Here is a 27977-nt window from a genome sequence, read left to right as displayed (position 1 = left end):
AAAAAGTTTTCGGAACTATTGGGCCTAGAGCTGCAATTTCGATCTAGTCTTGGAAACTGCTGGTGATTGACCTGATGAGGTCTGTGCCTGAAATGTGAAATGCTGCCTCTAGGTGTTTCTTTCTTCTCCTCGCGTTGCTGTCAAACATCACAATTGTACCAGCTTTGGATTTTTTAATCTGAGGGTATCGATGGCAAGTTCAACCGGAAGAACAACTCCTTGGCATTTGGCAGTGGAATATTCAAGGTGTTCATTTCATTGGTGATTTACTTAACACAAAATGCTGTTGCATTCCAAACTCCAAAAAACTAGTGCAAAGGTTAGAATAGGGATTAGAAAACTAGTACAAAGGTTGCCTGCATGCAAGATAAAAGTGCTAGATTCTGTCCCTGGCATTTTTGAATTATGCGATCAGTTCGTATTTGCATGCAGGAAGGAGAAAACGACACATCGTGAAGTTGCATTGGATCTATCACCAACAACAGTGACAGGAACCGCAGTGTAGCACTAGCAGCAGAAACAGGAGCAGCAACATCAAAAATGATAGCATTGGACATTTAAAGCCCCAAAGCAGGATATTGATATGATGTCCTACTCTGAGACCACTTGCTTAAGACAGACAGGGTATTGGCTAGCTACGGAGCTACTTGTTGCATGGTGCCATGGTTGGTAAACGTTTATTTACTCCAAAGCCATTTTCATCACACATGTACATGTACAGTTAAGTAAATAACCAACTATTCCATGGGTTCAAGTACCAGATTATATACTAGTCCACCTGATAAAGTAACAGCTGTTCTATGTATTTTTGCTGCTCGTCAATCCGTTCTCTTTTTTATGAGAAAGGCGTTATTCACATTACTAGCATTCAGTTCGTTTCTTTTAACTTCATTTTTAACCGTTATCTCTCTGTGTGCGCGTGCCCATGTCGGTTTGTGTTGTAATAGTACTGTTACTTCCTTCCTTATACTACTATGTGCTAACGACATGCATTTCATACAATGTAATGTATTTCTCCTGCATTTTCTAGAATAAAACAACAGTTCAGCCAGAGCTGCTAGTGGACCAAACAATGATCTCACAGTACGGAAATGATATCAGTGGTGATGATTCTTTTCTGGCCACAACTCAACATTCCTGGAGAAGGTAAACACTGCAACGAATCTACTTCAATAACTCTAATAATGTTAAAAGTTATTAAGGTGAATTATTCTTTGTGCTGTCTTTAGCCTCATTGTGACAAAACTCCACAAGCTCTCCAGTGGGTATCTGGTGGAAATCACAAGCTTCGTGAAAATCCATGCAAACCATGACAAAAAAAAAAACGTCTAAATTCACCACATATGTAGATGATATGATGATACACAACCTTGTAAAATATCTTGTCCGAACTCGACTCTATTTGTGAGATATAAAAATAACAAACTTCAAGCCAGAAAGTTGTACACATGATTTGTTAGAAATTTGTTATTTGTATATCTCACAAACGAATTCGAGTTTGGACAAGATGTTTTACAAGGTTGTGTATCATCATATTATCTATGGGTGTGTTTTTTTTTTGGTAAATTTAGACTACTTTTTTGCCATAGTTTGCACGGGTTTTTATGAAGGTTGTGGTACAAGATACATTTCCCTTATATATACTCTTACTTATTAGTAGGCATTAGATAAGGTTATCCTTTCAGCGGACAGTCTAGAGCTTCATTAAGGACGAAACCCTAAACTAGGACAACATCAGGCCGTGATCCAGTTATATGGCACTGCTTCATATACCAACAATACAAACCCCATTTTGGATGGAACTAGTGTGGGAGTAACTTGGGGGCGGCCTTTTCGGATCAGTTCATTTTTTTCCTGACCAGTTTGATCTGTCATTTCTCATGTGGCTAGTCTTTCTGCACTCTTTATCCCTTCTGCTCCCTCTTCTCATACTTGTACTTTCCTTTGTCTTTCTTGTTGCAAGTGTGTGTAGGAACTTTACTCTTTGTGTGATATAAGATTGATGAATTTTAAAAATATATAGTTGAACCTTTTAGATATAGTCAACACTCTGCACACATCTTCAACTTTTCAGAAATTCCTATCTTTTTTCTTAAAAAAAAAACTTTCCAGAGTTCAACTGATAATAAGCGCATATATATAGTGCTTTTTATGGTCTCTCAGCCAGTTCTCTTTATAATATCTAATATATTTATCTTCAGCTACATTCTTACCATAATAAATAACGGCCTTATTGCGCATAAGCAGCAATGACCACATATGGTACGTACATATGTACACTTATACGAGGTAAAACTTGTGGTCCTTCAATTTCTCTTTTACCGATTCCATCTTTCATTCATGTATATTATTTTTGCGTGTAAATAGTATACAATACACACACACACACACACACACCTGCGGGCTATTAGCAAAGCAAAATGAGAAGCATAAATATTTCATGATAAATGAAATAGGTTGTTTTTCTTTCTCTTATCTGTGCTATTGTTTTTCATGTATGGGTTTAGTTCACTAGGGTATTTGTGAAAAATGCTGTAACCTGCAATCTGTTTTTGACTAGGACAGTTCTATTAAATAAAACAAGAAACCTGTTCTGATTTTAGTCTATTTTTCTGGAGTCTATAACATCCTTTGTGTAGCATTGTTGTAAGTTCCATGAAATCTACACTTGATGCATTGATTTCTTGTGTTCAGTGACAAAAAATGTCAAACCCTAATCATAGAATCTATGAATCTTTCTGTATGTGTATGCACACAAACAAAAAGTTTCAAAACTTTGATAAATGGAATTCTTCTGCACTGTGTCAGAAAATAAGGCACGATCTGAATTCAGTGAAGAGTAACCGCAGATAATGGAAAGGTAGGGAAATCAGTTCTTGGGGTGATCCGCTAAAAGCATCAGAGAAAGGAAACAATTATAGATGCAAATCTAAGCTCACACCCTCGGCTGCAGTGGTCGCTGGCTGCTCACATACAAACTGACCTTGTGGAGATAGCAGCAAAGAGGAAGAAGAGGAGGGCGACGCCAAAAGAGAAGTTGAGGCCCTCGGATCGTCACCGCGGAGCACGGACGACGAGAGCGCAACTGGCCGCCGGTCTCCACCCGGCGGTACGCTCGTGTTCCCGTGCCCAGCAGGCGGCCCCCTCCAGAGCCCAGTCGTCAGGGGGTTCCCGTTGATCGGCTGGGTGATCGACCCGATCCCGCTGTAGAACTGCGGCGGGCCGATGGCGACGGCACCGGCCGCAGCGGCGCCTGCTGCAGGAGCCCTCATTGTTGTCCACGAGGGGTACAATGTCGCCACCGTGGGACCTGCCACGCCGAAGCGATGCTGCGGGTAGCCGAGGAGGTGGTGGTGGTGCGCGCCGCCGGCAGCCGCCGCCGCAGCGGCCATTGCGGACTGCATCTGCACCCGCTTCGCGTGCTGCCGCTCGCGCTTATGCGCGTTCTGGTGGCCTCCGAGCGCCTGCGACGTCGGGAAGTTTCTGCAGCAGTAGTGGCACTCGAACTTGCGGCTGCTGTCGGTGGCAGCTGTGACGACGGTGGTGCTGGTACCGCCACTGCTGCTTTGCGTGGCGGAAGCGGCGGCGGTAGTAGCGGGCGTGGTGGCGGTGGCCTCTTTAGCCTTTCTCTCCGGCGGTGAATGTGGGACGTCGATACCGAAGATGCGGATGCCGGAGTTGTTGGAGCTTTCACGGGCCGGGGCGGAGCGCAGGAACGGCAGCTCAGAGAAGGACGCGACGTTGCTGAAGTCATGAGCCTCCCGAAAGCTCGCGGCGCCGCCGTCGCTGCCTTCGCCGCCGCTGCCCATGCAGCTAGGTACGGTGGAGCGAGGCGACGAGGGAGCTAGCTAGGTACAGAATTTTCTCGTGCCTCTGCGGAATAATTTGCAGTACCACCAGGTACGTACGAAGAACCAAGTAACCGGCTGGTGGTGTGGCTAGCAATGAGCGAGGTTGGGAATTAAACCCTCTCAGCACCCTGCTAGCTAGCTCTTCCTTGGCGATCGATGGGGTGTGTATGTATGGACGATCAAGGAGAGGAATCGAAGGAAGCAGCGAAGCAATGGATCGGAGGAGAGACAAGGGAATAAGGGCAGCAGGGAGGAGGCCTGTGTGCTCGTGTTGCTGAAAGGAGTGCCAACTGCCAAATGTATACGAGCGATAGGTTTTGCATGGGTGCTGTATGGAGCAGGCCGGGTAAGTGTCACCTTACTATATTGTTGGTTAGTTAGGAGGACGTGGGCGATGGGGCCTGCCGGGAGCGTAGGGGGGTAAGGGAGACGTGGATACATCGTCCACACGGACACGGTGGCGTTGTAGTAAATTCTTGAGAAGGGTCGGGTGGGCAGGCATAGTACACAGTAAGCTCTGGCAAGTACTACTGCATTCGGTGGCTTTTGAGCTCTCTCTCTCATAACAAAACAAGTACCTCTGTCACTGAGAGAGGAAAGGCCATCGTCTCTCTCGCTGTCTCTCTGCATACGCACATATAGACGCAGCGCTCTCTCACTCTCTCTCTCCTCTCTTTTTCTTTGCTTTCTTCATTTCTCTGGCTTTCATGCATGTGTAAGCATCAGTGAATACGTGACAAGCTCTGAGCGTGGGCCTGTCGCGCTATGTAGCTATATATGTGGGGGTGGTACTGGCTGTTTTATGGACGCCTCTTTATAGCTGTTGGCTTCTTTACATCTGGTGCTGCAGGCTTGTGCTTGCAAGTGTGGTCCTTGCGTACAGATCTAGTTGTAGCCTTGTGCCTTACTGCCTTGGCTAGGTGCGCCTGCGTGTGACTGATTTCTCTCTACCTCCCCCAAAGACTAGCCTGTGGCTTGGTCATTTCTTATCCTGTTTGTTTTCCCCTTTTCTTAAGCCATACCCCATATGGGAACGTCCTAAAATATCTCTCCCCCGTTACCACAACTCATCAGAGAGAGCTAGCTAGCCTCCAGCAGCTCTCCACGCATGCACCTGTAGCCAGGTTGTTAACTGGAAAACTTGCTAAACTTATGACTAGGCCTACATATATAGGCACTCAGATCGATATGATCACCAATGCAGCAGATGTTATAACTAAGGCCTTGTTCCGTTCATGAAATTTTTTGGTTTTGGCTAATGTAGCATTTTCGTTTGTATTTGACAAATTTTATCTAATCATGAACTAACTAGGCTCAAAAGATTTGTCTCGTAAGTTACAGACAAACTATGCAATTAGATTTTGTTTTCATCTATATTTAATGTTTCATGCATGCGTCGATATGAGGGGGAATCTTGAAAAATTTTAGAAAATTTTGGGAACTGAACAAGGCCTAAGTTCATCATCCTATGTTTTGCTTTTCTCCCTTTCGCTATAATCAAGCTACTCAGCGCTCACTTTGTTTTTTTGTCCATATGATTAAAGCGAGAGGCTCACCTGATGTACTGGACACATGCATGCTTTGCAGGTGCTCGCTCTGGTTGGAGGAAGAAAGGAATGTTCGAGTTATTAACGGCCAAATATTGTTAAGCATCCATCATGTATGCGGTGTGTTGAAACCAATAGCAGATTGTTGTCGTTCGTCCTTCAATGTACAGGTAATAATATACGTGGTACATATATGTCTCATTATGTGAAGGAACTACGGCGTCACTTGCCGGCCAGCCCCAGCTACAACAAAATGGATCATTGCATGCATTGGGCGCTCACATTTTGTCCAGAATATATTATTGTTTCATATGGAGAGAAAGGCAGATGGCTGTTTGCCTGTTACTCCGGCTGGCTAGAAGTCACGTTTCCTGGCGATGGGGATTCTGTTGATCTGCAGCAACGTGCTTGCTGCTTGGCTGCTTGCTGCTATATATGTCGAAAGGTGTGCTAGCTCCTCTACACAGCCTTTGTTTTTATGAAGCAGAACAACCTTTGTTGAAAGATCAACTACCATAGATACTTTTCTCATCTTGTCTACTCGTATCTTATGCCTTAATTAAATTGGGGATCGTTTATAGCTTCCCAAGAAAAGGGAAATAGTCGGCAGCAGCTGAGGATCATGTAGACATGGCCCCAGAATGATTAGTTAGTTATCAGCACTGTCACTGATGCTGCTGCTGTCGGCCAAATCATTTCACAAGCACTGTCACTACTGCTGTCACCCAAATCATCAGTACGCAAGCATATCACTAATTTAAGGATATAGCTTTGTTTGCTGGGTAAGTGTGTATACAACGTGTGGTATATATATGACACTTATAGTCCTTTTTTTTTTTACAACAGACACTTATAGTCCTCTTGTTCGTGTGGAAAATATTAAAGCTGTTCACACATCACAGAAGCTCAGAAGAAACCAGCATAGCTATGTGCGTGTAGCTGCTCTCCAGATCCAGCAGCAAGGATTATTATTCAGGAGTGTCTATGGACTAAATCATGCTAGGTTCATTGTACTACTAACCAGTATCGTACTAAATGATCCGGACAGAAAGAATAGTTGCTAATTGATTGATCAAGACTCGATCACTTGACCGGACTGGAGGCAAAAACATACAAATCGTCGTGGTTGGTTACCTGTCTAGATCTCACCAGCATTCCCCAGCACTTGATCAACAGCTACTTGTGCTAATCAGAAAGGGACCTCCCTGCCGTTCCCAGGGAAAATGCCACCATCCTTGTCCTCCTCAGGAACTTGCTCTCCTTGGTGGCGGGGCCATACGGAAAGAGAGAGAAATGAACCTTGTCAGTTTTTGTCTGCAGTCCAATGACGCAAGGTTAATAAAGGACTCCTGCTTGTGCAATTTGCTCATTCCTCACTCATTTTCTTTTGGGGAAAACTGCCAACTGCTGGCTCTTCTTTCACCATGGACTATATTCATTCATGTGGGCAGTATGCGTAGTACTGACTTTTTTAACTGTGGGTTACATGTGTTCCTACGAAAGCAGCAACTTGATCATTAAGGCATGGGGCCTATAATGCTATAACATTATTATGATTTGTATTACATGCTACCTCAGTAAAGAGATAGTGCCCGTGAATCGTTATGTGCATTATGGTAGTTTCTCTTATACTCCTTCCGTATAGGATTTAGATGTCGTTTAAGACAGCGATACGATCTTCAAAACACAACTTTGATCTCTTATTTTTATAAAAATATTTAGAAACAAATAATATATGTATATAATTTTTTAAGACAAATTTATTCATATAATTTTTACATTTGCAAAATCAATAATTTAAAAGTTATTAATGATTTATATTATCAATGTTTAACTCAAACCTTGTACAAAACGACTTCTAAATCCTATATGGAGGGAGTACATATTACATTTACACTGTACTGAAAGTTCTGTGCTTTTTTCCATCCCTAAATACACCACAATCTATCAAATTGTCAATTTGTTCTACCACCCTGAGGCAATGGAACATGAACAATATTGAAGGATAAAAAATATTTTAGAGTAATTTATTTTTCACACTGGGAGCGTGCTTACTGTGAACCCAAAATCAGGTGTAAGAATCATTGTCATTTGTGCACAAACATCAGGTCGCTATCAAATGTTTCCAAAAATATACAAAAGCTTGGTTGTGCTAGCTACTAGATGCTTCCATGATGAAACCTATGTTACTGACCACTAGCCAGTGCCCAAACTTTTGTGCAGGAAATTCATGATCGTGTAAACTGTGATTCTGTGAACGGTGTCTGCTTTTACATGTATGCAATGCCTGACTCGTATGCAATTATTCCTCTCATCATAGTAAAGGCTAACACTTGCTCTGCATTTTGCAGTTCCAGTTCCCATCCGCCATCTCGTGGCTTGTGACTTGTGAGACATGGACACCAGCAGCCTGCTCGGCCGCTCTCAGCAACCAGGTGAGCAACCACTCCCAAGCTCTTTTTAGTCTGCTAGACGGTGGAACAAGGTACTTGTCTGCAGGCTCGCATCAATAGCCTGTCCAATCGTGGGACCACCTGTTTGTTAGCTTACGTGGCATATTTTGGTTCGTTCTTTAATTTTCTTTTCTTTTTTTAAATATATAATAACAAGGCGTATAATGCCCCCAAAGGTCCTGGACTACTGATTAGGAAACTGAATGTGTACCATTTCATATAAGGGAGCTTCAGCAAAATATAAATCACAAACAAGTCCTTTGGAATGATTAAGGTGGATGACACACACTGCTAATTTTATTGGTCTTCGGCACATATCACTGACGGTAGGCTGAGGAGAGCTGTTTGATCATTGCGACGAAGCTTGGTGACGACGCACCCTTCACGGCTCCAGTCCACCTCACTGCGACGAAGCTTGGTGACAACGGCGCAAGAGATAAAAGGATCAAAACCTGAGAAAGGCAGGTCGCCTAACAACGCACTGGTATTCGATCTTTTGAAGAGGTTTTAGCTAGATATGTGACGCTGAATAAAAAGCATATCGCCTAGCTAGATAAATGAGATCTATCCTGATCTTACTCTTGAGGGAACCAGATCCTAAACAAGTAGGACATTACTTTCACAACCAGAGTTTTAGACTTTTCCTAGTGAAGTGAGCTTCTTCTAGTATTTTAGCATTCAAAATTTAGTATATCCTAGTGAAATTATCATGTCTTTTATGACTAGTGGTAGTATTTTATTACTACTTAAAAACGCTAGGAGAAGTCCATCATTTTTGTTAGTGTTGTACAACTATATATCTACATGGTATTGCTAATGTAGGAGTGGGATCCTCAACCTCTACTGGACAACGACAACTAGATGAGTCGTATCTGGAGGACAAGATACTGCGAAAGCTACATGGTGAAAGAAAGAAGGTGGCTGTGCATCTTCTTCAAATTGCTATATTGAGTTTTAGACAGTATGCTTAGATAATGCAACAAAACATATTATTGTTATATAGTTCTGGTCCCCAATCCCTATTGCTTAATTAAGAGGATGTCGTCCGAGCCCTCCGGCCGATCAAGATCAAGCAATTCCTCTTGACCTTCCCACGCGCGGGTAAATAAAGAAAACCCCCTGCTACTGGCGGCTTGTCAGCAGCTACCGGTTGGACCAATATTTAAGAAGCTGAGAAGAAACTAACAACTTTAGGTGAACAGCTAATGTTTGCATCAATGCAAACCTTCATCCATGGACCGAACATTTAAGTAATTGATCGTCTGGTTTAAATAGCTTCTACATGCAAGTACTGCATGCCCACTCCATTTCGCGCGCCAGCATCTCTATGTCCCAAAATAAATCAAGTTGTCTTAAGTCAACCTTTTTATGCTTGTCAAGGTTTATAGAAAAAGGCACAAATATTTATGGCACCAAGTGAGCATATTATGAAAATCTAATTTATAATGTATCTAGTGATCAATACTAATTTGATATTATAAATTTCCGCACTCTTTCATGTATGAATTCAGTCAAACTTACTAAAGACAACTCTAGAAATTAATTTATTCAAAAACAAAGAGAGTATTGTATTTGGCCGCATATAAATTGGGTATTGCTATGTCTATTGTCTATAGATTGTTTGGGAGGAGCAATAAATGAAGAATTTACACCGGGATGACACCCAATTACGCTACATGAGGAGCAAGAGATGAAGAACTTTTACACTTAGACGACACTCAAGTAACTCCTAATTGAGGGATGTGTGATCTATGAACTAGAAGCATCCCCTGTGCGTTCCTGCAGAAATTGCGGATGATTTAGAATGAAATTTTAGGTAACATATAGTTGCTTATATAAATAGATAATAAACTATAATAAATTAATGTTATTATGTGATGTGTGGCACGCTGTGTCGATAACTAAATGTATGTTAGTGGATGATGTGTTTCGTTGACGTGAATATCATAATTGCACGATTGGACTAATTGCATGTGGCAATGGTTGGGGGTGGATAGCTTGCATATTGACATAAAATGCTTGTGAAGTAGGTGATATAGATATAGATATAGATATAGATATAGATATAGATATAGATATAGATATAGATATAGATATAGATATAGATATAAATATAGATATAGATATAGATATATATTGGGTACAATAATCAGATGTGTATGTGTATTTGCCAAATATATATATATGTAAATTAACAGTTAATTAATAATAAACCCATGACGCGAACACCACAGACAATGCTGTCACTCTAATGAAGTTCACAAAGTACGTCCCCTTTCATCATTTAAGAAACATGCATGTCTAACACTTGGAACCGTTTGGTCGATTAATATGCATACCGCCAAATAACACACTCTACCAACTTGCTTAGAGCATCTCCAACAATTTTGTATTTGAGGTTTGCATTCTTCTAATTTACTAAAATTATCGAAATGAGGTATCCAACAATTTTGCGTTTGTGTTTTGCAATTTGGGCAACTTAGCAATGGAGGGAGGGAACTTGGCATAAATGCAAGGCCGCGGGCCGCTTGGCAAACGCCAATCGGGTGCTCCTCCCGCGCTACTCAGCGCGTGGGGGACTCTTCGCGCTGTATATTGTCTGTCTGGTACTTTGTCGCGACAGAAACTTTCTTCTCCGTGCTGCCGTTCTGTGCCGCAAGGGTTCGCGTCGTCGTTCTTTGGCGAAGTTGATCGCGCCGCCCTTCTGTGCCGCAAGACATCGCAAGGTACTCCATATATGATCCTTTTCGGTTTCCTCGTTGATACCTAGGGTTCTACGGGAACGGGGTGGGCGGTTGTGTGTTTGACGATGAGCATGGCAGTGTGGCGGCGGCTTGTTCCATTTGGTTGGGTCCACAATTTTAGGTTTTGCCAAGTCAATTATGACAAACACACTTGGAGATGACTTTTTTTTCATTTGTCATATCGTTTTGGGAGTTGACAAACTACACCAAATAGCAAATAAAAAATGTCAAAACTGTTGGAGATGCTGGCCTCGCTACGCCCAGTCCATGCACGAGACGACGTACTGCTATGCATGTGTGTGTCGCATCGTGAGTCGATCGATCGTCCGATCGACGATCATCGATGGCGGGGCAGCCGGCCGGCCGGGCAACGTAGCTTTCGTTGGTAGCAGTACGTACATGCATGCATGCGACATGCGAGACGACGACACCGCGACTGTGGACACGCCTACGCAACGCGCGCAAGGGACGGACAACGCACCGCGCGCGCCCAACTGCGCTGCACATCTGCATGCAGTTGCATGGGGACCCTTTGCCGGGCGGCCGGTTCCCGTCCATCAATGTGTACGTCCGAATTGATCCCCGTCACAGGCTTTGGCACTGCGGCCGGCCGGCCGATGGGCACGGCGTTATAGGCCTGTGACCTTGTCGGGGTAGAGATCTCGAGACCTCAGCTCACCACCCGCGGCCGCGGGCAGGAGCATGGCAGGACCACCTATACCGCTACCGGTACGGTGCCCGGGCGCGAGCCCGCGACCAAAAGCCAGCGGCCTCTGCCCGGACCGCCGGGTCGGGCATGGACGCGCGCACGGCAGCCTAGCTAGCTAGCTACGTACCTGACTTGCGGGCTTGTGGCTGACTACTGTTAATGACCTAACTGCGTGCGTACACGTCGTGACGTCGGTACGTGCACAGTTGCACACACTCTGGCATAGTATACAGTATATATACATGTACAGTGCATATCATATATCGGGGCGGATCGACGTGCATGCATGCATGCTGGAAATGCGTGTCCCATGATGGTACGTGCATGCATGCGTGCCGGAATGCGTGTACCATTTGTACGTGCATGGGGACCGGCCGTGTACGCGCGCGGGGGGGGGGGGGGGTGTCCTGCAATGCAAACAGAGGTGCGTATTTACGCGCGCAACACTGTATGTTATTCTCAAAAAGAAAAAAGAAAGATGCCACATTGCCACTGTATCTTTGCGTCTTCTGTCGCTGCCGCTACGTACGACTTCTGCATGCAGATGTTATTGGCCATCAGATCTCGATCGGTATATGCCTAGCTAGCCTGCCCTGTAGACTGTAGACGCGACGGTACGTATAGATCGAGGTACCACACAGCGTGATCGTTGGCGCCCAAAAGTGTGGGGTCGTTGTTTACGAGTTACTGTACGCGTGTCGATCGATCCGTGACCATTCTAGGCCTGCCTACGTATGTGCTACGAGTCTACGACACGCTCTGCTACAGTTAGCTGTATCTGTATATATATACTCACGTACGTACGTGTACCGGTTTACCGAACAAAGTACACACAACGCGGGACGTCAGCTCCACATAAGTACGTACGTGCACGTACCGTCCGGGGCTCCGGGCCTAGCACACAGCGGCGGAAAGCCGTGGGACCATATCTGGCCCTACAGCTTTTGCGCTTAAACCCTTTATAATATAAAATTTGTAATTAGATTGTGTAATGAACTTAAAAATCAATACGCTTGGCTCAACAGGTTTAAATCCTGGATCCACCGCTATCTATAAAGAGTGTTTTTTTTTTCAGAAAAAAAAAATAACATCTCCTGCGTTAACCGAACGACCTTTGTGTCCCACACGGCCACACCTTGACACCCATATGGCCATATGTACTCCATATATCTCATACTAAGTGTATTTCTAGCTAGTATTTAAAATTTAGCTTAAAATAAATGTAATGCATTTCAAGGTGTGTGTGTATATATATAGAGAACCGCTAAGCTCTAGTAGCAATGTATATGATACACTATTTTCTCTATTTTCAAAGTGTAGTAATTACATCTAGAACAATTTTGTTAGAGATATATATGGCTATATGGGTAATTTTCTGGTAACATTGAATTTCTCTGCAAATTCTAGAGGTGCACTTATTTATCAGACGAAGTAGTATACCTGTGCTCGGCATGACACATCGACACGACAGGTTTACGCTAGCTGCTGCTCTCCTTTTTCGTCGAATGGAAATCACTGGCGGCTAACCGAGCTTGTCGTCGAGGATAGAAATGATGGATGGGTAGACGCGTGCAGAACGGAAGACAACGATGGATCGGCGATGATAATAATTCAGGTAGCTAGCTTTTTTTCCCTTCTCATCAGAGAAATAATTCAGCTAGCTAGCTACTGCTACTAGCAGCTACCCCGGCTGGCCGGCATGCTCCAGCACACACATGCATGCATGTAGGAGTACACGTACGGGCCTCCAGGTGTGTGGGCTGGACATGGACTCGATGATGTACGTGACGAAGCTGACACGACATGATCGATGTGTGCGCCCTCTGCCCCAAAAGGCACAAGGCGCCACCAGCAGCAGGCCGATCGAGCTGCTAGCTGTATCTCCCCCAGCGCCGCCGTACGGCCGGTCTGCCAACGGCGTGGATCGCTGGGTGCCCGACCAATCCCGATGCGCTCGATCTATCTATCGGTTCGATCGACAGCCCAGATCCAGTACACTGGCAGTGTGTATATGTAGCTCTGCCACCGCTCCTGTCTGCGCACCTTGTTGCTGCTGGATCCGAGGCTCGCTCGTACTAGTATTGATCACTTCTCGCGTCGCGTGGGCGCGCGCCGGCCGGGCCGGCGACCTGCCGGGTGGGGGCTCAATTCCAGCACGCGGGTGGGGTGGGGGCGGGCCTAGCTAGCTAGCCGCGTCCGCGTGCATGCATGCGCGCGCTGCGGACGAGACGAGCCGGGCGCCGCAGCACCGATCGATTGCTGGTTGGCCACAGTCCACACCACAGAGACAGAGGAGGAGAGGCGGGCAGCCAGCCAGGGCCACGGCGCGCTGCGCGCACATGCGCCGTATGAGCGTGGGCTCGCTCCGTCGAGGCTCCGTCGCTGTTGGGCGAAATTCCGTGGACCATGGGAGCTCATGGCCATGTCCGCCGGCAGCAAGCTACAGCTATCTAGAGAGAGAGAGAGAGAGAGAACGGATGGCGTGCACATGCACATGCACTGGTGCATACGGCGCGGCTCCGACCCGGCCAGGCGCTGCCGTTGCGCCATTGGCGCGGCTGTCGCGAGCGCCGAGCACGAGCAGCAACAGTTTCAGTTGGCGTTTAGCTGTCGCGATGGGGATGCAACGTTCGGCAGGCGGCCAGACCGCCAGAGCCAGGGACATTGATTGTGTCATTTCCGCAACGTGTGATTGATGAATCGGCGCCCCCCGTACTGCGTTGCTGCTTTCACGCTACTGTCGACCAACAGCGCCCAAACCATCCTTCTTCGTCGCTGCGCTTTGCACCAAAAACGCACTGTAGCTGTAGCCTTTTGTACGACATTTCCGAGAGTTTAAGGTTGTTACTGGTTATTATTCCCAGGTTTCACGATTGACAGGTAGGTAAATCCGTTGTTCACAGTGTTCCTCGTCCTAACCGTTCTATAAAAAATTTAGCCTAACCTACAACCAATTCAGTATTGTTTCATGTTTGATGGGACGACGTTTATGCTGGCTAGGATGAGTACGTTATGCCACGATAGAATTGTTAGGACCGGATATGCATCCATTTGTCAAGGGTGTTATACCGTGTTTACTCCAGCTCCGGTCAAAACAACTTGAGTTGTAGCTTCTTCAAAAAAAACTTCACATACTAGTTACAAAAAAAATTGGTAAAATAACTTCGTCTAGTTGTTGGAGAAGGTTAAAAGTCCATAATATCATTCTCTTTTTTTTCTTCCTTTTTTCTTTCATTTTTCTCTTAAATTTTGTTTTATCTCTCCACTTTTTTCTAGGATTCTCGTCCCCCTCAAGTCTCCACCACATGCGCTCGCGCTCATCGCTGCCTTCACCGCATGCGTGCTGCCTCGCGCTCATCGACATCTCCATTGCGCGCGCTCTCCCGATGCACCTATGTCATCCTGTCGCCCTCACACCACCATGCCATCCTACCGCGCCATCTCATTGGATCATCGATCCCTCCTTCGCCTACGCCATGCCATAGAAGCCACGCGCCCTCTACAATGTGTCTTCTCGCCAGACTCTCAGTGCTCTCTTTTGTCTTCTACGACATGTCGTAGGAGCCAGGAGGAAGCCAGAGAATAGGGGCATCGACGTCTACCCCCATATGCCCCGATACAGAGCAAATGGAAGCTAGTTTTTCCAACTCCACCATCCACTCAACCCCCTTGTGAGAGTGTTTTCTGTGGCTTCGTGTGTGGAGCCAGGCGGAGCTATCCTTGCTTGGTAAAGCAAAGGTAGTGGTTGCGGAAGCAGGTAGAGAAGCTCCACCAAAGAACCCAGTTTTTCGGGTTGTTGAACCAATATGTGCACCAACTTGCTAAGTTGTTCTTGATGTAGTGGGTACAATTTACATTTTATTTATTTATGCTGTAAAAGATATAGTTTCATATATTTTGGTGGGTCTTGGATCCTACTTTTGATGTGAAAACTTTGCAGCAAAAAATGCAGCAACATAAAAATATGTTTCTATAGTTGTATATATAGTTCTATAGACTTTATATAGTACAACCGAGGAATGACGATTAAGGTTTCTGGAGGGTTTTTATAGGAGGAAAAAATTGTTTATTTTTTTATTTTGAGGGCAAAGTATGGCTATTTGAAAGGTTTGGAAAGATATGGTTCCCGTATTACAAGGAAAATGTAAGCTTTGATCTTTCAAAGAAAAAAAAGGATGTGGCCCAAAAGTCAATAGAGGCTGAAATCCAACTGGACAGCCCAACGACCCATCAGCCCGTTCAAGACGGAAACTGCAAATTCCTTTGAAACTAGGGATTTTTTTTATGTTTTAGTCCTTTTTTAATAAATATTTTAATATTAATCACCCAGAAAATATTTTAGATCACATAGCCCTTTTGGTCGCGCAAGTTCCGCTGGCATGACAAAATAATATATATAGTCACGCCACATATGTTGGTGTGGCAAGATATGGTACATTCGACGACATTTTCGATATCAAAAAGCGTGTCGCGCTACTCGTGTTGGCGTGACATTAACTGAGAATGACATAACCAAACTGAACTTATGAAAAAAATATAACTCTTTGATATGTCATCGGATGAAAATGATTATTTTTATATAAAAGTTGTAGATCTCGATGACATCGACAACTTTTTAGTTTTGAGTTTTTTCATTCGACGACGTCAAAGTGCTCAAAAAGTTATATAAAAGTTTAGGACCATAATAATCACGTAATTCTGTTTGTCGCATTACAAAATTAATATATTTTTGTATATATCAAATAACGACACTTTTATACTAAAATTGTAGCACTCAAATAGATCTACATGTTTGTAGTTTTGAGTTTTTACATTTGAAGTTATTAGGATTTCAAGAAAATAGTATAAAGCCCCAGCAACATATTAAGTTGCTGATACTTTATGTTATTTTTTCAAACATCGTAACAATATCAAATGTAAAAACTCAAAACTACAAACATATAGATATATTTAATATATTTGAGTGCAATAATTTTGATATAAAAAATGTTTTCATTTGACAAAATAAAAAAATAAGATATTAGTTTTATAATACGACAAGAAGAAGTACGTGATTATTATGATGCTGAACTTTTATATAATTTTTTGAGCACCTTAACTTCGTCAAATAAAACTTAAAACTAGAAAGTTGTAGATCTTCCCGAGCTCTATAGTTTTTATATAAAAATCTTCATCCAACATCGTATCGAAGAATCATGATTTTTTGAAAATTTGGTCTTATCACGCCACTCCTAGTGGCGCGACAAGATAATACTGTCATGTTAATGGAAGTGGCAAGATAAGCTTTTTCATGTCGAAAACACCATCGAATGTGTCATATCTTATCGTGCTAACATATGTGGCACGACTATGTTATTTGGTTGCGTTAGTAGAACCGGAACGAACAAAAAGGCTATATGATGCAAAATATTTTTTTTAGAGAATTAATATTAAAATATTTATTAAAAAAGATTAAAATATAAAAATCTGCCCTAAAACTACCCCTCGGCAAAAACCCTGCCGTTGTTTGCCCGTGCCCGCCCCTCACTTCTCGCCGCCGTCGCAGCCTCCTATGCCCTTTCGCCCCTCGCTACCGCGCCGCTGTCCCTTTGACCGCACCTCGCCTCCTTCCTATTCGTTGTCGCCTCCCTCACCGACACAGGCTCGCCCCCGGCCTCGCCGCCTGCCAGCGCAGTGCCTGCAGCTCTCACCCCCACCGCTTTACAACGCCCTTATGTCTGCCTACTCCCACGCCGGCCGCCACGACGAGGTTCTCCGCCTCTTCCGCTCCCTTCCTTTCCCGCCTACCGCGCCACTCTTCACCACCCTCATCTCCTCCCTCGCCGCCTCCGGCAAGGCGGGCGCAGGATTTAAGGGCTGGGTATTCAAAAAAAACTTGACAACTAAATGGCTTTAATTTTTTTTGACAACCAAATGGCTCATATTCGGGCCTTGTTTTTCACCCTAAAAACAAAAACTTTTCAAGATTTCTTGTCACATCAAATCTTGCGGCACATGTATGAGCATTAAATATAGATGAAAAACAAAAACTAATTATACAGTTTGCCTGTAAATCATGAGACGAATCTTTTAAATCTAGTTACACCATGATTGGACAATATTTGTCAAATAAAAATGAAAATGCTACAGTGTCAAAATCCAAAAAAAATTGGATCTAAACAAGGCCTCGACATGTATAGTGCCATATATGATATATATTGTATATAGTTCATGCTACCGATGAAGTTTGAGAATATTTTTACGTAATTCACCTTTGCACGAGTGTGACAGGAGGCAATATTTGTTGTTTTTTGTATACACTAATACACATATGTATAAATACTATATATATAAAAAGTTTCGCTAAAAATTTTGGGTATTCAACTGAATACCAATGAACAACTGTGTGCCCGCCACTGCTCCCACGCCGGCCGCCACGACGAGGTTCTCCGCCTCTTCCGCTCCTTTCCTTTCCCGCCTACCGCGCCACTCTTCACCACCCTCATCTCCTCCCTCGCCGCCTCCGGCAACAAAAGCACTGTATTGGACGCCTTCTCTCCGTTTGCTTCTGGCCTCGGACCTCCGCTTTCACTGCGCTGCTTAAGTCCATCGACGCTGCCCCATCCGAGTCAGTCGGTGTACCACGCCTTCTTCCGAACCATGGCCGCTATGGGGTGCGCCCCTGACGCTGCCACGTACAACTGCTTCATTTGGATGCTCTACGATTCTGAGCGGTGGGACGAGGCATGGGCCATCCTTGACATCATGTTAGAGGAAGGCGTCTGTCCCACCATTGTCCGTTCCTACACCGCGATACTAAGCAGGGCAAGGTCCTCGAGGTAGAGAGGTTAGTTGATACCATGATCCAAGTAGTGTGCTCATCCAGGCACTGGCAAAGCTAGAGCAAATTAGAGGAGGGTGTCTTTCTCTTATAGTCGTGAAAATTGAATATATAACCATGGTGACAATATGTTTCTAATAGTGATTTTTTTAAATTTTGGTGGGTGCCTAGACACCCACAACCTTCAACATAGCTTCGCCGGCTTTGTCGTGTAGGGGAATTCGGCAAGGTGGAAAGAATTTTAGGGGAGAGTGAGGCGAAGGGGTGAACACCGAATGCTGTTATCTATAATATTTACATGTCGGCCTTGTGCAGAATGGGTTTCTTGGATGAGGCATTCCGGCAAGTATGTTATGCTTACAAAGCATCATTGTTTACTATAATATGGTTATATGGACCTATGAGTCATGAGTAGATTGGTACAATAACTTGTTAGTTGTACCTAGGACATGTACAGATGGTGTTGTACATATATGGAGATCTATACGAAGGAATTGTATTAAGTGCAAACGATATAAAAACATACTTATAAGTTTTTTTACCAAAACATATTTATAATTTTGAAAAAATCCTAAAAAATTTACATACATGTAGAGGAATTGTGATGCAGAAGCATGTAAAAATTTTAAGACCAAATGCAACCGAAGAGAACACATTTATTGATTCTTCCTGTTTTTCTTCACTTTGTGTACATGATTTTTCAGTCTCATATCTAATATCTAATATATGAAATCGAGTTTGTTCTTGAAACTTCATGGTCTGCATCTATATTATCATTTCATCTACATTTATAGATTTTTGTTAGGGATATTTAATAAAAACTTTAATTTGTAGTGCCCATCTATATCACCACTTGTCCTTTTGAACAGGGAAGGGAGGGGATTTTCACTCGATTTAGTGAACGGCCATTTTGGAGTCATCCGTCATACAGAAATCTTTGTGGAACCTGTCCATGTAACTGTGTATGGAACTTTGCAATTGCTCTTGATCTGGTTCGTCTATAAAGACTAAACTTTGTGTGTTTGATCGTTATCTGAACATTGGTGCTATACTTCGGCAGATGTAGAAACATATGCTAAGATATAGGATGGTTTTCTACATTTAGTCCATTCTTCTAAACTTCAATTACTATAAATTTGTAGGGGATTAGGAGAGGCTGCATGCTTCCGGTGGCGGTAGGCTTGGATCCGACCCGCTTCAATCCATGAATAGGCAGCATTTTATTTTCAATCCATATTGCAGTCATCTTCTCCCTGACAGCACATGCATCCTCCCATCTCCCAGTAGCATCAGGCCCCCGCCGGTGTCCACTTCTCTGTCGAAAAAACCTCTCTAGAAGACCAGAACCGCTTGCCTCCTCTCTGACGCTGCAACTCCTCTGACTCACCTGCTCGTTCCCTCACGCCATTCTGTACACTCTTATGGCGTCCAGGAGTAGCAGCGGCCGGTCCGCCAATCCGGCGTGGCAGCTAGCTGAAAGCATGCCAGGCCTGGAACATGGCGAGGACGACGACGACGACGTACGGTGCCTTTGTTCGGCGCGCACTGCCCATTGTCCCGCACATGGCGTACGCACTACACACCCAGCACAACGCAAAAGTCCACGATCAGGTTCGCCGAGGGCTCACCGCCGCGGCGGAGCCCGAAGCCGTGGATTGCCCCCGCCTCGCGCCGAGGTCGGCGCATGCCGGAAGCACCGTTTGCGAGTGTCAGCGCGTTCGACGCCACGTCCTTCCCGTCCGGTGCTCCGGACGAAAGCCGAGATGCGCTTCGTCCACGACCACGACACCATGTCCCCGCGCGGACAGATAATTCATCTCAAATTCTCACGACCCGCCCATCACGATTCATCACAATCACTAAACCACGTTCGGTTTCATTTGTGTATCTATAAGGAGGTAATATGTATGGCGGCTTCATAGCCTTCTGTAATTAAGCCCACCACCGTGTAAAATCAGGCACGTCTAAAAATTCCGGATACATCGGCAGAACCGCAGAAGAGACACCGGCGTCTTTCGGGCACTCTAGCTTAAGGCAGAGCAGGTGGTCGTGGCCTTGCCGGCAGCGACGCTAATGCCGTTGCTCCTGCTGGGCGTCCTTCTGAGGAGCACGACGCACTGGGAGTCGTGGCGGTACGTCAGCCGGACCAGGCTCCCCACCACTCGGTACCGGGACCGCGCTTTGACCGTGATGGTGAGTGGCAGGCCGTGGCTGGAGTCCAGCAGGTCCTGCATGCCGCGTCCCGCCGCGTACATGGGCTTGTCCTGCGCCGCCACGAAGAGCCTCACCGTCGAAGTGCCGCGTGGCCCGACGTCGTGTGACCAGCCGTCTCCCTGCAGCAGCAGCAGCAGCAGCAGATCAATGCAAGAACGTACTGGTCAGTTAATTGAGATGAGAGAGAGCACGCGAGACGTGCCTGTGAGATGGCGAAGACGAATCGGCCGAAGGACATGTCGAGCTGCGGCGGGGCGACGCGCAGCGTGAAGACCTTGGAGTAGTTGTCGATCACCATGTCGACGGAGGAGTTGCAGTTGAGGAAGCTGGTCTCCACGCCCGACCCGTCCAGCCCTTCCCCCAGCGCGAACCGCTGGACCTTGCCGACGCTGAAGGACACCTGGGGGTGCCGTGGCCTTGTGGCCAGGACGAAGACGAGCAGCGCCAACGCCGCGCTGGCCGCCACCCTCCACGCCACCTGGAACGCGATGCAGCAGCAGGGGGCCTCCGGGTCCAGTTTCACGTACCTCCACGCCCCGCTCCTCTGGGCCTCGCCGTCCTCGTCCTCGTCGCCGCCGTCGCCGTGGTGGCCTGACGACCGCCCCGACACCACCCGCAGGACCTGCCGCCGGCGTCCGGGCTTCTTGTCGCCGACCGGGAAGGAGCTGTTGGATCCGCGGGAGGAGGAGTAGCGGGACAGGGTCAGGCGCGAGGCCTCCTCGTGGTCGTGGTCGTGGTCGTGATCGCGGCCGTCGCTGGAATGGCGCCGGGCGTCCGCGTCGTGGTGGAGGTTCGGGAAGGGGGAGAGGATGAGCGCCATGGAGTCGGACGCCGGGTGGCTGAGCGTGTGCGACGCCGCGGAGGGACTCTGCACGTAGTAGTGCGCGCACGGGGACGGGTGGAAGAGTGGCAGCTCATGGTCGTCCGCGCCATTGGCCGCAGGTGCCATGACGACGACGTGTTTGTTTCAAGTTGCCCGCGCGCGCGTCTCACTTGCTAAGGTGCCGATTGGTTGGTTGCCGCGGCTGGCCTTGGTGTGTAGTGTTAAACCATGATCGGTTTATGTAGGAGCAAAAGGCATGTTTCAAGCTTCATGCCAATGTTTTTTTTTTTTTGCTGGAATGGCTCGGCTTTTTTTTATGCACACTGACTTAGTAACTGAGTCATGTTTTTTTCTTGTTTGGAACATGAGATTTTTTTTTCTGTTTCTATGTTTTTCCTATGAAATTGAACTAGGCATGTTTCAAGCTTCATGCCAATGATTTTTTATTTTTTTGCTGGAATGGCTCGGCTTTTTTTATGCACACTGACTTAGTAACTGAGAGACTTTTCTTTAAGGAAAAGGAAGGAAATGGACTGTGTTGCGGTTGCCACGTGAAGGCGCATAGACGCAGAAGTGATTGCTTCGATCTACTAGACAATATGAGCATGAGAGGATCACAGGCCATGCATGCTAGATATAGTGAGGCTTGTTAAACTTGTGAATAAGGTTTAGCTAAAACCTATATTGTTGAAACTGGTATTATGGGTACTTTTCCCCACGACACCATCTGTCTGAAACCCGACCAAAGCTGCAAACAACTCTTTATGAGCCTTGACACTATGTTGTTGTATTGTTTCTATTTTTATAGAGATCCGGCTAGAGCTTAACATTTACCTATACGTGACTCGGCACAAGTCTGTTCATTTGTATGAAAAGTCATGATTGAAAGTACTGTTTGCTGATTCGTTGTGAGAGAAAACACAGCTGAATAGCTGACAGCGAACTTATAATCCCTTAGGCTTTGTTTGGAACATGGGATTTTTCTCTATTTCTATGTTTTTCCTATGAAATTGAACTGGGTGCGTTGCAAACAAACCCTTAATAAAAAAAAAATACTTTGCCATCGAAGTAATCACGTGTATATGTATCGTCTCCGCTTAGAAATATAATTATTGATATAGGACTGAACGGTATTGAGTTTATATCTTGAACCTGAGTGGATAGGGTTTTATTTGCAATATATATAGGAGTTCTCGAGAGAGATAACGATGTTTGAGGTTCGATCGTATGTGCGCAGAAAGGAAACAGGAAAAATAATGCCATAGCAAGCTAGACTCTTGCATGTAGAGATATTAATTATGACCTCAGAACAGTTAATACTATTACTTTGACGGGTGACAGGCAGGATTTCATCGAGTAGTCCGATTGGCATGGTGGCAAATGGGCATGATGCAACGCACTTAGCAGTGGAACGGGGCAAAGACCAAAGTGATGAGTACACACGCCGCAGTTCATGGACCTCGCCTCCCTAGCTCACTGAAATCCTGAATACCTCACGGCTTATACTCACGCTCTAATCATGATTTCCAACACACTATAGGCCGGCTTCCACTTCTAGTAGGAATAATTAACGATGGACGTACCAGCGAGGGGCCGAGGGCTATATGCATGGGGTCAGCCCAAGAATCATGGCAACCAAGCATGCATGACGGATCGATTTCGATGGATAATTTAACTGGAAATCATGGCTGTTGGCTAGACATACAGAATTACAGATAGATAGATCTTCTCCGAGCATGAAACACAAGGTCACATTATAAATATATAGTACTACTGTCTATCTACTCCACTCTGTCCAGGAAATAGGTGCGGTTGGTGGGTTCTCCGCTGTTATTTGCTTCAATCGGATATGTTTGCGCTTTTGGCAAGCCTGCCTGATGACAATTAACAACGCAAATGACATGCCTGTGCGACACGCCATCATGCGTCATCATGGGCAACAACTGCGGTGCATGTGGTTTGCTCCGACGATCCGGTGACGATCGAGTGCCTTAGATGGCAAGGCAGCAGCAGTTGCAAGTGTGCATGCACAGCTGATGATAACTGAAAAAACAAATGACTTTCACTTTCCTCATGAGTCGTCATCATATTTACTCTTTTTTTTTAGATTAGTCATCATCTTTTACATTTTTTTTTGAGCAGAAGTCATCATCTTTTACATGATAGCAGTATGCTCCAACAAGTGGAGCTGGACATCGGTTCAGCCCATCTTGAATTGGCCCGTGAAAAACCTGCGGAGAGCACTGGGCTAGAACTCCATGGTTCTCACGGGGGATTCGGCCCGCAGCGCACACGAAGCACGGCCCACTCTCCTCGGACACGCGCCCAGCCCAGGCCCAGCATTCTCTCTCGAGTGGGGCCCCACCGGCTGACTCCTCTTCCAGGACTCCGGCCGAGGCATCAACGAGCCTCCCTGCCAGGGCCGCAGTCTCTGCTACTGTCTCCAGTCCCCAGATCCACCCGTCCGCCCCGCCTGGCCGCGCGCACCATGGATCCGCCGCCGCGGCGGCTAGCCGCCCCGCTGCTCCTCCTCCTCCTGCTCCTCGCCGCGGCCTTCGCCGCCGCGCGCGCGTGGAAGAAGGACGAGTTCCGCAACTGCAACCAGACGCCCTTCTGCAAGCGCGCTCGGACCCGCGCCCCGCACTCGCTCGAAGCGCCGCTCTCCCTCGCCGCCGGCTCCCTCACCGTCGCCCCCGACGGCTCTATCTCCGCCGAGCTCTCCCACCCTTCCCGCCCGCGGCCCCTCGTGCTCCGCCTCTCCGCGCTGCCCCCGCACGCGCTGCGGCTCCAGATCGATGAGGACTACTCCACCGCCACTCCGCCGCACCGCCGGTTCCACGTCCCCGATGTCCTCGTCCCGGACCTCGAGGCCCGCACGCTCCACCTCCCCGAGCCCAAGACCGCCGCCGGCGTATCCACCGTCGCGCTCTCCTCCGACCTTGACGTCGTCGTTAAGCACGATCCGTTCGAGCTTACCGTCCGCCGCGCTGGGTCGGGCGATCCCGTGCTCTCCTTCAACTCCCACGGCCTCTTCGACTTCGAGCCGATGCGGGAGTCCAAGCCGGAGGACGAGACGTGGGAGGAGCACTTCCGGAGCCACACCGACAAGCGCCCCCGCGGTCCGCAGTCCATCACCTTCGACGTGTCCTTCTATGGCGCGGACTTCGTCTACGGTCTCCCGGAGCACGGGTCCACTTCGCTCGCCCTCCTCCCCACCCGCGGCCCGGGGGTCGAGGAGTCCGAGCCCTACCGCCTCTTCAACCTTGATGTCTTCGAGTACCTCCATGAATCGCCCTTCGGTTTGTATGGCTCGATCCCCTTCATGATTGGGCACGGTGATCGGGCGTCGTCTGGCTTCTTCTGGCTCAACGCAGCGGAGATGCAGATCGACGTGCTTGCGCCAGGTTGGGATGGGGCCACTGCCCAGGAGAATGGGCAGATCGACACACTGTGGATGGCTGAGGCTGGCGTGGTCGATGCATTCTTCTTTGTTGGTTCTGAGCCGAAAGATGTGATCAAGCAGTACATAAGTGTGACAGGCACACCTTCAATGCCACAGCAGTTTGCTACAGCGTATCACCAATGCCGGTGGAACTACCGGGATGAGGCAGATGTTGATGGAGTAGATGCTGGTTTTGATGAGCATGATATTCCATATGATGTCCTCTGGCTTGACATTGAGCATACGGATGGCAAGCGGTACTTTACATGGGATCGTTCTGCCTTCCCCAATCCAGAGGAGATGCAGCGAAAGATAGCTGATAAGGGGAGGAAGATGGTCACCATCGTGGATCCCCATATCAAGCGGGACAGTTCATTCCACCTCCATCAGGAGGCAACAGACAAGGGGTACTATGTGAAAGATGCCAATGGGAATGACTTTGATGGGTGGTGCTGGCCTGGATCATCATCCTATCCTGACATGTTGAATCCTGAGATACGTGAGTGGTGGGCTGACAAGTTCTCCTATGAAAACTACAAGGGATCAACTCCAACACTGTACATTTGGAATGATATGAATGAGCCATCAGTCTTCAATGGCCCTGAGGTATGTCATTTAATTGTGATATCCTTGCTTTCTCTTGTGAGTTATAATGATGAAATATATAGGGAGAAATGGGACCTGTGCATTCTTGGTAAAGTATTTGTTTTTTCCTTAAATAGGTCACCATGCCCAGGGATGCAATGCATTATGGAGATGCTGAACACCGAGAATTGCACAATGCATATGGGTACTACTTCCATATGGCTACTGCAGATGGACTTCTCAAGCGAGGCGAGGGGAAAGATAGACCCTTTGTTTTGTCAAGGGCCTTCTTTGCTGGAAGTCAACGGTATGGTGCAGTTTGGACAGGCGACAACTCCGCAGACTGGGATCACCTGAAATCTTCTATCCCAATGGTCTTAACTCTTGGTCTTACTGGCTTGCCTTTCTCTGGTAGGTGGAACTACCTTACATCTTCGCTTCAGGAATCCTGATGCTAGAAACCTTACTAACTTTTGAAGTTTCAACAGGCGCGGATGTTGGTGGATTCTTTGGAAACCCAGAACCAGACCTATTGGTGCGTTGGTACCAAGTAGGAGCCTTTTATCCTTTCTTTAGGGGTCACGCCCATCATGACACAAAGAGACGTGAGCCATGGTTATTTGGGTAATTCTTCAGATACTGTTCTTTTTGAAAGTTTTATCTTAGAGGGGAGGAAAAATCACATAATGTGACTTCATTCTCGTGATTTAATTCTTTTAGATGTTTGGTATTTGGGAAACATAGATTCCATTCTTTTCAATACTAACATAATTTCCTTACTTTAGAGAGCGAAGAACTGCCATCATAAGGGAGGCGATACATATGCGGTATTCATTGTTGCCCTACTTCTACACGCTGTTCAGAGAGGCTAGTGTAAATGGCATTCCTGTCATGCGTCCTTTATGGCTAGAATTTCCTGATGATAAAGAAACATATAACAATGGGGAGGCGTTTATGGTGGGGCCAAGCCTTTTAGCTCAAGGAATATACGAAGAGGTATATAAAATTACATGTTTTCCATGTCTAATGAATAATTTGTTGAAATGAAATAATTTACCTGTTAAGATGCCAATCTTCATGCAGGGCCAGAAATCAGTGTCTGTCTACCTTCCTGGGAAGGAGTCATGGTATGACTTGAGAAATGGATCTCCATACAAGGGAAGTGTGACACATAAGCTACAGGTTTTAGAAGATAGCATTCCCAGCTTCCAAAGGGCTGGTACAATTGTGCCAAGAAAGGACAGATTCAGACGCAGTTCTACTCAGATGGTGAATGATCCATACACTCTGGTATGTCAAATATGTTGATCCTATGTAAAAAATTATTTTTATCTATTCAGTAAACATCTTGTTCGTTGATTTCATTTGGTATAATCGTAGTTCCAACCACTTGTTTGTTTCCTTGATGTGCAAATAGTTTCTACTTTGTTCAATCACAAAGGTATGCCATTTTAGGATTCCTGTCAGTAGGAATACACGAAAAAAGTTACAGATTTAACTATTTAAGATTGGTGCCAATAGATTTGTCATGAGAAGCACTTCCATAACATATTAACATGTAATCCTTTCATCTTATGTCATATACTGATAGTCAAAGTTTCACCTTATAGACTGTGTCAATGTTTTAAGCAACTTATATGTGTGATCTGTGGGTTGTCAATATAAAACCTGTGGCTGATATTTCTTGATAGTTTGTACTGGAGACAAGGTGCATATGAACCTCAGTAGCTTGCTACTTTCCTGCTAGTTCTTGTTGTAGTGCTCAAATAATACATCAGTTTTCAATGTCTGTTTAAATTATTATCAGATTCACTGTTCTGTTAGACATGGGCAAAATTTATATCAGCTAAATATGTGACACTTTCCAGCCTTTTGGGTTGAAGTAGCTACCTACCGGTACAGTTTAGTCTCAAGTATATCCAATCCAAATAAACTAATTAACTTGTGTTGCATTTCATTGATCAGGTGATAGCTCTCAACAGTTCAGGTGCTGCAGAAGGCGAACTTTATGTGGATGACGGGAAAAGTTATGATTACCAGCAAGGGGCATTCATCCATCGCCGATTTGTCTTTGCAGACAATAAGCTAACTTCGTTCAATATTGCACCTGACAATTTGGGCAAGAAATTTGCAAGTGATTGCGTGATTGAAAGAATTATAGTCCTCGGTTTACGATCTGGAGCAAAGAAGGCTATTATTGAGCCTGGAAACCAAGAAGTAGAAATTGAATCAGGACCGATTAGTTTAAGGAGTGGTTCCAGCCCGGTTGCACCAACAATCCGGAGGCCCAATGTTCGCATTGCGGACAGTTGGACAATAAGGATAGCATAAGAGGTAGGCCATTCACATCTGGAGCCTGATGTCTCTTCTGTTCACTGTCAGGTTGCAAAATTAGGCCAACATTTAGAGGTTTAGTTGCGGCCTTGATCATTGCGCAAATCATCATGGTCTTGTGGCCACAAAATATTTACATGTAACTGGTACTCATGCTGTTCCAACTGCCAATTTTGACATAAATATTGAGACAGTGCTGATGTATATTTGTAGCTTTGATACATTAGAACTTGAGTTTATTATCTTGCTAAAGTAATATACAAATTCTCAGAGAACATTACAATCGAGTTCTTTTGTTTACGATTTTCGTGTATCTGATGCTATAATGTCTGTTGAGCCTTTTATTTTTGCAATATGTGTCAGTTATAGGCGGCCTAAAAGACTAGAATGATTTCATGTTGTCTGAGCATTTTCCATGTTCTTGATTATAGGTTGAAAATAGATATATATGCCTA

General features: G+C 45.8%; 3 protein-coding genes and 1 long non-coding RNA gene across 4 annotated transcripts; 2 read left to right on the top strand and 2 right to left on the bottom strand.

Moving 5' to 3' along the window:
• Positions 231 to 8885, top strand: LOC110437553. Its single transcript, XR_002455542.1, has 7 exons — positions 231 to 319; positions 433 to 665; positions 1031 to 1146; positions 5439 to 5843; positions 7603 to 7674; positions 7750 to 7833; positions 8674 to 8885. It is a non-coding gene; the product is annotated as an uncharacterized LOC110437553 (long non-coding RNA).
• On the bottom strand, positions 2813 to 4193 carry LOC8085300 (zinc finger protein 8). Its single transcript, XM_002465595.2, has one exon. The coding sequence runs from the start codon at positions 3807 to 3809 to the stop codon at positions 2916 to 2918; it is 894 nt and encodes a 297-aa protein (XP_002465640.1). The 5' UTR covers positions 3810 to 4193; the 3' UTR covers positions 2813 to 2915.
• On the bottom strand, positions 19971 to 21399 carry LOC8085299. The gene is made up of 2 exons (XM_002465594.2): positions 20541 to 21399; positions 19971 to 20457 (listed from the first exon to the last, which is right to left on the bottom strand). Exons 1-2 carry the CDS (start codon positions 21285 to 21287, stop codon positions 20149 to 20151), a joined length of 1056 nt encoding a protein of 351 aa, XP_002465639.1. The 5' UTR covers positions 21288 to 21399; the 3' UTR covers positions 19971 to 20148.
• Positions 23568 to 27822, top strand: LOC8056883 (probable glucan 1,3-alpha-glucosidase). The gene is made up of 6 exons (XM_002468225.2): positions 23568 to 25209; positions 25326 to 25599; positions 25677 to 25812; positions 25974 to 26184; positions 26272 to 26478; positions 27154 to 27822. Exons 1-6 carry the CDS (start codon positions 23650 to 23652, stop codon positions 27517 to 27519), a joined length of 2754 nt encoding a protein of 917 aa, XP_002468270.1. The 5' UTR covers positions 23568 to 23649; the 3' UTR covers positions 27520 to 27822.

Source organism: Sorghum bicolor, chromosome 1 (assembly GCF_000003195.3).
Source record: "Sorghum bicolor cultivar BTx623 chromosome 1, Sorghum_bicolor_NCBIv3, whole genome shotgun sequence".
Taxonomy (NCBI): Eukaryota; Viridiplantae; Streptophyta; class Magnoliopsida; order Poales; family Poaceae; genus Sorghum; species Sorghum bicolor.
Note: the sequence above shows the minus strand (reverse complement) of the source record. Positions and strands in the feature narration are given on the sequence as shown.